Source organism: Balaenoptera physalus (assembly GCF_965194825.1).
Source record: "Balaenoptera physalus genome assembly, chromosome: 7".
Lineage (NCBI taxonomy): Eukaryota > Metazoa > Chordata > Mammalia > Artiodactyla > Balaenopteridae > Balaenoptera > Balaenoptera physalus.
Genome location: NC_138886.1, coordinates 98,901,620 through 98,914,193, shown reverse-complemented (window position 1 = coordinate 98,914,193; position 12,574 = coordinate 98,901,620). Strand labels below are relative to the sequence as shown.

The following is a 12,574-nucleotide window of genomic DNA, read 5'->3' as shown; positions in this document are numbered from 1 at the left end:
TACCTTGTACAGATAAGGAAACTGGCTCAGAAGGACTCAGTTACCTGCCCCCGGTGAACAACTAGCCAGTTTCAGAGCTGGATTATTACAAGGGACATCTGAATCCATAGCCCAGCCTCTTAGCCCTTTGAGACATGATCACTCAAGAGATCTTAGAGGGCTTCCCTGGTGGTGCAGTGGTTAAGAATCCACCTGTCAAGGCAGGGGACACGGGTTCGAGCCCTGGTCCGGGAAGATCCCACATGCCGCAGAGCAACTAAGCCCGTGGGCCACAGCTACTGAGCCTGTGGGCTACAACTACTGAAGCCCACATGCCTAGAGCCCGTGCTCCGCAACAAGAGAAGCCAGTGCAATGAGAAGCCCGTGCATTGCAACGAGTAGTCCCCGCTGGGTGCAACTAAAGAAAGCCCATGAGTGGCAACAAAGACCCAACACAGCCAAAAATAAAATAGAACAACAACAACAAACGTTTAAAAAAAATAAGAGAGATCTTAGAGCTCATGTGATCCAACCCTCTTTATGCTATTGAATAAATTTGTTTACCTCACTGTCGATCACTAAATGGGGGGTCTTGGACAATTTTCTCAGCCCATTTGTGTCCCGGTTTTTCCATCTGTAAAATGATTACAGTATTCACTTCAGAAGCATGCTTTGAGGAACAGTGCCAGGCACATAGTAAGTGCTAAGTATCTGCTCTTATTATTATTTACTTTATAGACATCAACACATTCTTATAAAATATTCCAAGACTAAGTGTACAGAGTAAAACATGTAAATCATCTCTTACCCACCTGCCCACCCTCTTCCCAGGGGTCACCATCAGTGGATGTGTTTCTAGTCCTTTACCATCATAGTCATACATATTTTTAATCTGTGCACTCATGAGCTGTCTTCATGCATTTTAACAGAAATGGAATCATATTTTGCAAATTATTCTCCAACCTCCTGTTTCCATTTAAACCACTCAAGTCTTATAGATCTTTCCATGTCAGAACATCTCAGTGTTGCTCATTCTTTTTTAACAGCTGCATGGTGTTATACTGAATGGACTTAAAATGATGTACCCTTCTGATACTGATAAGCTTCTAGGCAGTTGTGGGGCTTTTGGTTTTGTTTTTCTCATGTAGCTAGACCAGCTCTTAGTGATTATAGACATGTGGAAAAGCTAAAGAGAGCATGTTGTTCCAGAAAAGTTCACATTAATATACAGCAGAGACTCTTCTCTCATGATCGGCTTCCTGTCTCTCTAGCTCTGATAGATAATATCATCTAAACAAACATTTGGGGTTTTTTTTTACCCATTTCTAGTGGGGCTGCACTTTTGGTTCCCTAACAACTTGCAGCTTCTGATCTGGGCAGAGTGAAGAACAAAAATAAAGGTGATGGTGGAGCTTGTGCCTAGGATGACACCCACTGGACTGAGATAATGAAACAGCCACTGAATGAGGCACGTTTGACCCTGGGGATGTCAGAGGTTTCTAAGGGAGCTTTTAATGGGCTAGTATCACAGGGTCACTTTTTAAAAGGTTCTACTTAAGTTGGACTGCATCTTTCTGCATCTTTCTTTCTACCATCCTAGTTTCCTTCCAAACCAACGGGATGACAGACCATGCTACAATAACATGAACATGTCGGTTTACATGAGGGAGTAGGGAGTTTACCCTTATCTGGGGAATTCTGAAATAGAGACTCCTGGAGGCACTATTTCTACCTGAATGTTTTGCACACTGCTAACGAATCACTTCTTAACTGCATGAGAGAGGAGTTTTTCTATGTACCATTTCAAATCAGAATCCGATGGTATTTTACCTTTAGGCAACAAAAGATCATCAGTTTCCAAAATTTAGTGAAATTTACAATAATTGAAAAAAATTTTTGTGCTAGCAAAAGTATCCAAGAGAGAAGAACCCAAGCCAGGAGCAAATATATTATCAAATTATTCATGAAATAATAATGATAATGATGTTGTGTGTTTGTGGAGAGCTTCCCATAAATGACGCCCTGAGCCAAGCACTTGGCTTAGATCACCTCACTTAATTGTCTCGACAGCGTAATCACTCTCACCTAAATATGAATTCAATCAGTCTGACTGGTTGAAATGCAAGGAAGAGTTCACTGATGTTCCCTGGTTTATAAAGAAAACTGCTTGTTATTACTTCTCTTCTGGATTATTTCACAGACATTAGATCGAAGTTTTAGAAGAAAATTCCCCATTTTAGTTTAGCAGATCTTCCCATGTTTTTATCATGTCTTAGCTATAAAAATTTCAGAAATGCAAATATATAATGTAATATAATATACTCTTTACAAATAAGTAAAAGCAAAGATTTATCTCATTCACAAAAATGCTAAAAAAGCAAGATAGCAGAATTAATGCTTTAAACTTAACACCTGACTACTACAGGCTACTACAGATGAATAAACGTCTATAGAAGACAAAGTACAGGGACTCCCCTGGTGGCGCAGTGGTTAGGAGTCCGCCTGCCAATGCAGGGGACACGGGTTTGAGCCCTGATCCACGAAGATCCCATGTGCTGCAGAGCAACTAAGCCCATGCGCCACAACTACTGAGCCTGTGCTCTGGAGCCCGCAAGCGCTGCAACATGAGAAAGCCACCGCAATGAGAAGCCCGCGCACTGCAACGAAGAGTAGCCCCCGCTCGCCTCACTATAAAGAAGGACTATATGATGAACAGCATCAAATTTATAATCACTGGGCAAACCATGAGGTACGATTTGAAATATACTAGAAATGGTCAGTGTCTTTCAAAATATCCCTTCTAGTCTTCCCCATAGTGTCTAAGGGGCCACCATGGCATTGAAATATTGATTTACTGTGAATCTCAAAGACTTTTCAATCTTAAGAAGTGTCTTTCTGAAATGGAGCTACCCTTTGTGGCATTCTTTTTTTAAAAAAATTAATTAATTATTTTTTAAAATAGATCTTTATTGGAGTATAATTGCTTCACAATACTGTGTTAGTTTCTGTTGTACAACAAAGTGACTCTTTTAAGTCAGGGTCTCTCATCCGTTTATTCATCCAACAATATTACTTGAACCACAATTGCCAGCAGGCGCCGTGTAAGGCTCTGAAGAGGATGGGAGACAGAGGCAGAGCTTTCCTAGGAAAGCTCACATTTTCACCTCCTTTATTCTCACCTGAGAGCAGCTGACACAGAAAGAGCAGGAGAAAATGTTGATGTCTGAGTAGGTAAGAGGGAAAGGACAGAACACTCTCTTTGACCACCTTACTATGAGCTGCCATGGGCTGGCTCTGTGGACAGAACATAAAACATGTGGCAAGATTGTGCTGGGGTAAGTGGTTTCTACATGGACTATTTCTAAGACAGTGTTATGCTCTTACAATTTCTCACTTTCATTGTATAACTGTCTCTGCTCTGAGTACATTTCAGAGAAAAATCTTCGGTGAGCATTCAAGTAAAGCAATGAAAATGTACTGCAGTGTGATCAAGCGGGTATTTTAGCGATTTATAATTATGCCTCTAACATATAAAATGCTCTACACTTCACAAGTTGGACTTGTTAGGAGGCAGATAAATTCATGAATGTGTGCAGTCTCTATTATATTTCTATCCTGGACTATTTTTCTTAAAGATTTTTATAGCTGCATAGGAGGTGATTTTAAGAAAAATACTTTGACTACTTTTTTCATGTTAAATACTCACTACAAATATTGTAGGAATATTCAAAGATAGAATTCTTCTGTTCACCTCCTGTCTTGAAGAAGCTTTTGTGTTTTTGAGTGACATAAAGTCTCTTTGACTTTGTGTTTGAAAGTGACATAAGTGTGGTAGGTGTCCTGATACAAGGATGGCATTTTCGGTTCCGTGCCTGTCTCTCAAAGGTTCAATGAAGCACAGAGGAGCAGGTGACTTCCTTACTGTTTCTGTGTGGGCTCTGCCTGTCCCATCACTGAGTCTGCCTGTCATCCTCGTGCAGATGGGCAGGCAGTTTACAGGCCCCATGGGGTCTGTGTCCTGGCTTCAATGTTGGACCCATTAGGAGAGCCCTGGGGGACCACATGAGTTGCCCGCAGGGTCCTACCTGAGCTCAGGGGAGCAAAGGGGGAGATTGAGGGCAGTGAGAGCTCTCAGCACCGCTGCCCCTGGGCTCACTCCCTGGAGGTAGTGATGAATGCCCAGACCTAAGAGCCTTCTGTCCATGTTTGCTGCACATATAAACTTAGTGAGGCAGTGATGAATTTGTGGAGAAAACAATATTTTTTTAAGTCCAAAGAACTAAATTAGAGTTCCTGACCTCTTGTGATTCCAACTTTGTATACATCTCTTAATCTCCATGAACCTCCATTTTTCTGTGCAAAAGAGAGGTAACAGTGATTGCCCTGACTACCTCCACGATGGAAGATGTATTGGTGTTTTACGTACAATGAAAAACTATACAGGAGTTCCATGGCCGATGGTTTGTAGAATGAGGCAAGGTAGAATAAAAACAGTGACAGAAGGAACAAAAACAGAAAGACGGGGTGTTCTTTTCTTTTAAACAATAATGAATTCACTGAGGAGTCTGAAAAGTTCCAGGAGCTGGGTGCTGCAGAGCCCAGCGGACACCATGGAAACCTCAGCAGGATGTCCAGCGTTTCAATGTTGCATCACCGTTAACTAATAGGAAGCCAGTTTCCTCTCCCTAACTTTCGGAGAACTAAGGATTGTATATTTTGGAAAATAAGGTTGAAAATGAGAATAAAGAGTGAGGATGATCGGATTGTAAATTTTTTTTTAATTTCCTATTTTCCTGCTGCCTCAACACCCAGGGGACCAGGTGCGTGGGTGTGCCCAGGCTGGTTCCTGCCGCAAGATTCCCTTTTTGCCCTCCCCGACTGTGACTTAGACATTCCAAGAAACAATGAAATCTCCTCAAGCCTTGTTTCTGCTCCATCCAGACTTGCCCAAGGTCCTCACTCTCTCTCGACTCCCCACCTGCTAGGTGGCTGTTGAATAGTGAGGTGCGCCCTGTCTTCTCCTCTAGGACCTGTGAGTATAATAAACCCTGTAATTTCTTCTGCAGAAATATTGCAGTGGCCCTTAAAGACCCTACAAGGGGGACTTACTCCCCCATTTACAATGATACTGGCAGCAAATGGAATTTTAATTCCAAATGTATGTAGTTTGGGAAAGCTAGATGATTTCCTATACAGACTATCTAGAAGGTTCTGTTGGCTCCTAGACACCCAATAAGCTATTAGAGAGTCTGCTTCCTGGACCTTGGCTCACAATAGCTCAGTTTCTCAGGCCCCATCTTTATTTTCATTCTCCGCATTTACACTGGCGATTATGAGTGTCAGCCATGGTTTATGACTAATAAAACCCTATTGTGTAAAATGCACTACAGTGAGGACCTTGCACAACAGGTGATTTAGGCATAAGAAGCTATCCTTCTGCTATATTCTTTTAAAATACTGAATCATTTTTTAAAACATGAATTACAAGCTGTCAGGGATGTCAGTCATGTACACGCATATATGCAACTAAAACTGTGCAGGTGTATCCCTCAGATTGTTTAGTGCTTACAATTTATTTTTGAAAGACATTTTGTGCTAAGTGAATGTAATCTAACATATAATTTTGGTATGTTTTACGAAAGGGACAATCATACTTCTCATTATTATCATTTAATTAATACGAAAAGAGTTAGTTTGGCTTTTGCTCAATTTTGAATGTGATTTTTAAATCTCATTTTATTAATTGAGATGAACTATAGAACTATGGGGGCTTCCCTGGTGGCGCAGTGGTTGAGAATCTGCCTGCCAATGCAGGGGACACGGGTTCGAGCCCTGGTCCAGGAAGATCCCATATGCCGCGGAGCAACTGGGCCCATGAGCCACAACTACTGAGCCTGCGCGTCTGGAGCCTGTGCTCCGCAACAAGAGAGGCCGTGATAGTGAGAGGCCCACGCACCGTGATGAAGAGTGGCCCCCGCTTGCCGCAACTAGAGAAAGCCCTTGCACAGAAATGAAGACCCAACACAGCCATAAATAAATAAATAAATAATAAATAAATAAAATTAAAAAAAAAAAAAAGAACTATGGTATATCATAGTATCAGCAATTCAGAAATCCTCAATGCAGTTTAACTTTCAACCTGTTCCAAGAGGATTTAAGGGCATCATAATGTCCCAGGGCTGTAAAAATTTGCTTGTGGATGTAGTAACCATATGCTTATCTCACATACAACTTTTCAGTCTTAGAATTAATGGTTTTTGTGAATTAAAAATTATTCTGCAAAAATTAGCATAACTGTCCTTGCCTTTAAGCATCACTCTGGTGAGCTGGTATTAGGAATAATGAGAAGAAACTTGTATCAACCCTGCACCCCACCACTGGTTAAACTACAATATGCTCTATACACCGTGAATCACTTCTTTTAAGAAAGTTATCTTATGAGATGGCAGCTGCTTATACCTGGAAATGTAGAAAATACTTCACTCACAACGTTTACGGAGACTAACTGATGAGGAAACACCCAAGGCAGAGACAAATGAGACGGAGCTGTGCGCTCAGGGATACACGGGCTGGGATGCAGGAACCAAAACTAGCACCAAGTGGCCCCTGACCTGATGTGATTCTGCAGGGAATTGCAGCAGATACGTTTGCTGGGAAATAAGGCAATGCTCAAGGAGGAGGAGGCTGCAGATTTGTAATTTAATAACGAGGAATTTAAACTGTTGCCACAAGAGGTGGGGCATTTCTGGTAGAGCAAACCTCCACGCAGAGGCCTGGACTTGGAAGAAGGCGGTACACTCTCCGGACAAGCAGGATGCTGGGCGGAACTTGGCTGAAGTTTAGGAAAGAGGATGGTGAGAAGAGTCTGGGGAGTCATGTCAGGGCCACTCTGTGAGGGGCCCTGAGTGTGAGAGTAAGGAAGGGAGACCGCAGTCCCCAGGCAAGGGGGTGCCCAGGGAGGCACGGGGGAGAGGGGGGAATATGCCCACCTTCTCTGGGGGAAGATGCCTCCCCCCTCCCCAGGCCCCACAGGGGTGGGAGGCGAGGCTGGGGGATTTGCTTCAGAACACAGACGGGAATCTATTGTTATAGACTGTATCTGAAATGAAGAAAATTAGTAATCAGTAATGAGTTAAAATAGAGATCATTTCATTTGGAATTAGACAAATCCTTAAAAGGTGCTACATACACATGGAAGTTCATTTATCTTCTGGTGCTGAGTCAGGTTTTGGTTTTAGTTTTGTTTGTTTTCCCTTTTTTCTAACCAGCCACAATGAAATCAGGGCTGGGGTAGAGTTCTCAGTAGCAGTGACTGCATTCCGGAGGGAGGGGCAGTGAGCAGGGTCTCACCTCCTCGCCTGGATGCAGCTCACCGAGCTCTCAGGGAGGAGGGCGAGCTCCCTGCCATCTTCCGCGGTCCCGAGCCCTCGTCCTTCTCCAGCCCGAGGTCAGAGAGGTGAGCGGTCCCTCCTTCCTCAAGGGTACAGCCCTGCCTTCCCCTCCTCAGGAGTGTCTCCTGGGATGAGCCCTGGGTGTGGGGCCCTGAGAGGCTGCCCCCGGCAGCTCCCTGCAGTGCTAAGGGCTCCTCCCAGCGTTTGCCAGCAGCTTCCGTGCTGGTGCTTGTTAGGGCCGCTGGGCTGGGAGGACGTGACCCACAGAAATGTGTCATTTAGTGAATCCACAAAGTGGCATCACTCAGCCCGGGTTGTTAGGATCACATCCAGATGGCCCTCAGGAAACATCTGATAGAAATTGGTAAGTGTAGGTCACCTGAAATGCACCTAGAGAGAGGAGATCCTGGGGCAGGGCAGGGCTTAGGGGACCGGCAGAGCCAATGATAGCCAGACACAGGATAAGATAAGGCCTGGGTGGGTCAACAGGGAGACATTAGATGAAGTCATTAAGGGAGCTCAGGGTCAGGTCTGGTTTCTAACTGTGATACTAATTTTTTATCAAATCAAATCCTGGCCATGTACTTCCTATGTGGAGTGAAGGCTGCCTTAGAAACTGGCATGTTTTTATATCTACAGTACTTCTCTCACTTCCTGAACAAGTATTGGCCTGCGAGCACGTCAGTACCCTTTATTTTTGTGGGGTGTCCAGGCATGCAGTGTTCGATTTCCAGCAGCATTGGGAGAGACTGACACCACCCTCAGCAGAGGGAGCAGAGCTGTGTTTGAGGGGAAGCATCTCCAGTTATACAAGGTCAATTGGTTCTCTGTAAAAAGTGACAGTGTCCACGTGCAGTCCTAAGGGCCCTTTTATCCATCACACGTGACAGGTTGGCAGAGTAAAGACTCTTTTCTTCCAGCAGTGACGAGAATATGTTCCTGTTTTGATTTAAGTACATAACCAGAAACAGACTAAAAAGGCATTATAGAAACTATAGAAATGAGTCAAAGATCTACAACAACCAAGCGAACGCACCATCAAAAAAATGTCACATTTAAAAGGGTAGGAAACCTGTGGCATTTTTTAGTCACTTTTTAGTGCAGCTTGAGGAAAGTGGCAGCCAGATCCCCAGCCCCCTTTTGCAAACCTGAGAGAGAGCAGACTGATCTGCAATGTTCTAACCTGTCTGTGGGCTGCCTAAGGATTGGTCTTTTGACACCTAACTCAGAGTTCAGACAAACAAAAATGGCTCAGATCTCAGAATAAGGGAGCCATGGGAAGCAGCGGGTATGATTTGTAAAAACGGTTGCAAAGGTAACTATAGACCCACAGACACCAAGGACAAGAGATTACTGATTGAGGAGTACAATAGGACAGCTAAGGCCCCAAGAGTAAGCAAGAGTGAGACTCTTAGAAAAGCAAGACATTTAAAAGCAGATGTATAAATAGGAGAACTGGGGAAAAAAAACACACGCACTGGTCCAGAGACAACACAGGTCTGAAAAGACCCTAAGACATCACATTAGGCTGATTACAAAGGTCTTCCCCTGTGTAGAGCAAGTATAAGAAGACTGGGAGAGGTGGCTGTTTTTTAAAATGCCCAGTTTTCAACAAAAGATCACCAGGCAGACAAAGAAACAGTAAAACTAGGCTCATTCAAAGGAACAAAATAAATATCCAGACACCATACCTCAAGAAACAGGTTTTGGACTTACTGGAAAAAGATTTTAGAACAACTATCTTATGTATGCTCAAAACGTTAAAGGAATACACCAACAAAGAACTAAAGGAAATCAAGAAAACAATGAAATGAAAATGAAAATGAAAGCACAACTTACCAAAACTCATGGGATGCAGGGAAAGCAGTACTTAGAGGAAAATATAATGTAAAAGCTTACATTGAAAAAGAAGAAACATATCACAATCAACCACCTAACCTTACACCTTAAGGGACTAGAAAAAGAAGAACAAATTAAATTGAAAGCTCAAAGAAGGAAGGAAATAATAAAGATTAGAGCAGAGATAAACAAAGAGAGACTAGAAAAACAATAGAAAAAATCCATGAGACCAAGAGTCCGTTCTCTGAAAATCAACAAAATTGACAAATCTTTAGCTAGATTGACTAAGGAAAATAAAAAAAAGACTCAAATAATTGAAATCAGAAATAAAGACAAAGACATGGCTACATATTTAACAGAAATAAAAGGATTATAAGAGATTACTATGAACTGTACACTAAAAAACTGGATAATCCAGGTGAAATGGATGAATTCCTAGAAACACATAACTTACCAAAACTAAATCAAAAAGAAACAGAAAATTTGAATAGACCTAGTAAGGAGGTTTAATTGGTAACCAAAAGTTTCCTGGCAAAGAAAAGCCTTGGACCAGATGACTTCATGGATGAATTCTACCAAATATTTAGAAGAACTAAGAAGAACCAACACCAATCCTCTCAAACTCTTACAAAACTTAAAGGAGAAGGAACACTCTCTAACTCATTCTGAGGCCAGCATTTCTCTGATACCAAAGCCACATAGACACTACAAGAAAAGACAACTGTAACCAACATCTCTTATAAACAATGATGCAAAAATCCTCAACAAAATACTGGTAAATCAAATTTAGCAGCATATTAAAAGGATTATGCACCATGACCAAGTGGGATTTATTTCTGGAATGCAAGGGTGGTTCAATATATAGAAAACCAGCAATGTCATATACAGTATTAATGAAGTGAAGGGGAAAAGCACAGGATCATCTCAACTGATACAGAAAGAGCACTGACAAAAGTCAGCACACTTACATGATAAAAGCACTCAAGAGACTAAGAATAGAAGAAACTACCTCCACATAATAAAAAGCCATATATGAAAAACCCATGCTGAACATGATAATTTTTGGTGAAGGTTGAAAGCTTTTCCTCTAAGATCAGGAACAAGACAAGGATGCTAGATTTTGTCACTTCTGTTCAACATAATACTGGAAGTCCTAGCCAGAGAAATTAGGCATGAAAGACATCCAAATTGTAAAGTAAGAAGTAAAATTATCTCTGCAGACAACATGATTTTATATGTAGAAAACCCTAAAGATCCCCCCCCCCAAAATTGTTAGAACTAATCAGGGAACAATGTTTCGGGATACAAAATCAATACACAAAAATCAGTTGCAATTCAATACACTAGTAAGGAACAATCCAAACATAAAATTAAGAAAGCAATTCCATTTACAACATTATCAAAAAGAATAAAATACTTTGGAATAAGCTTAGTCAAGGAGGCAAAAGACTTGTACTCTGAAAACTACAAAACATTGCTAAAAGAAATTAAGGACACAAATAAATGGAAAACCATTCTGTGTTCATGGATTAGAAAACTTAGTATTTTTAAGATGTCAATGTTTCACAAAGTGATCTACAAATCATTTTCAACAAGGGTACCATGTATTCAGAAAGGACAGTCTTTTCAACAAGTGGTGCTGGGAAAATTGGATATTCACATGTAAAGGAATAAAATTGGACCCTTACCTTACACCATATACAAAAATTAACTCAAAATGGATCAAAGACCTAAACATAAGACCTAAAACTATAAAACACTTACAAGAAAACATAGTATAAAAATTTCATCACATTGGATTTGGCAATGATTTCTTGGATATGAAACCAAAAGTACAAACAACATAAGCCAAAATAGATAACAATATAACATATAGCTATAAATGCTTACATTGAAAAAGAAGAAATATCAAAACATAACAACAGAATTTTAAAACTTGGATACATCAAAGAACATTATCAACAGAGTGAAAAAGGCAACCAATGGAACAACAGAAAATATTTGCAAATCATATATATGATAAGGGGTTCATATCCAGAATATATAAAGAACCTTGTACATCTCAACAACAAAAAAATCAATCTGATTTTAAAATGCACAAAGTACTGCAATAAACATTTATCTAAAGAAGATACACAAATGCCCAATAAGCACAGAAAAAGATGTTTGTTAGGGAAATACAAATCAAAACCATAGTAAGATACTACTTCACTCCCTTTAGATTGGCTATTTTTTTTTTTATTGGAAAATAAGATGTGTCGGCAAGGATATATAGGAAACTTTGTGCACTGCTGGTAGGAATGTAAAACAGTGCATCCACTTGCAAGACCGTTATGGCAGTTCTTCAAAAAATTAAAAATAGAATTACCATATGATCCAGCAATTTCACTTCTGGGTATATATCCAAAAAAGTTGAAAGAAGGGTCTCAAGGTGATATCTGTACACTCATGTTCACAGCAACATTATCCACCATAGCCAAAAGGTGGAAACAATCCAAATATCTACCAACAGATGAATGGATTAAAAAAATCTGGGCTATACATACAGTGGAATATTATTCAGCCTTAAAATGAAGGAAAATCTGACACATGCCACAGAATGGATGACCCTTGAAAACATTAAGTGAAATAAGCTAGTTACAAAAGAACAAAAATTATATGATTCCACTTATGTGAGGTATCTATTCAAATTTATAAAGCCAGTAAAATGGTGATTGCCAGCGCCTGGAGAAAGAAAGGAAATGGGGAGTTAGTTTTTAATGGGTAGCAAGTTTCAGTTTGGGACGATGAAAGAAGTTCTGATGGATGCACTTGGAGGGCATTGTGCTGAATGAAAGAAGTCAGACAGAGAAAGACAAACACTGTATGATATTACTTACACGTGGAATCTAAAACCTATAACAAACTAGTGAATATAACAAAAAAGAAGCAGACTCACAGATATAGAGAACAAACTAGTGGTTACCGGGGGGAGGGGGGCAAAAAAAGGGTGGGGAGTGGGAGGTACAAGCTATTGGGTGTAAGAGAGGCTACAAGGTAGCATTGTACGACACGAAGAATAGAGCCAATATTTTGTAATAACTGAAAATGGAGTGTAACCTTTAAAAATTGTACAAAAAATATACACAGTAAATATTAGTTGTTTTACCTCTCAAAAAAATTCTGAAGATGAATAGTGGGGTGATAGTGACACAACAATGTGAGTGTACTTAATGCCACTTAAAATACTTAAAAGGGTAAATTATATGTTATGTATATTTTACCACAAGAAAAATTTCAACAAAGTAAAAGTGCATTTTCATTTAGGTGAAATGTTAGCAATGAGACCCAGACTGATACAATGAGAAACAGAAAGTTTCCTGCCT

General features: G+C 40.6%; 1 protein-coding gene across 1 annotated transcript in view; it reads right to left on the bottom strand.

The window, feature by feature from the left end:
• Positions 1–356: 356 nt before the first annotated feature.
• The window catches only part of LOC309665145 (contactin-associated protein-like 3), an 81,417-nt gene continuing 69,199 nt past the window's right edge, over positions 357–12,574 (bottom strand). The window contains exon 4 of the mRNA XM_082471387.1: positions 357–613. Coding sequence (XP_082327513.1) covers positions 545–613 — 69 coding nt within the window. The 3' untranslated portion in view covers positions 357–544. The remainder of the gene's footprint in view (positions 614–12,574) is intronic.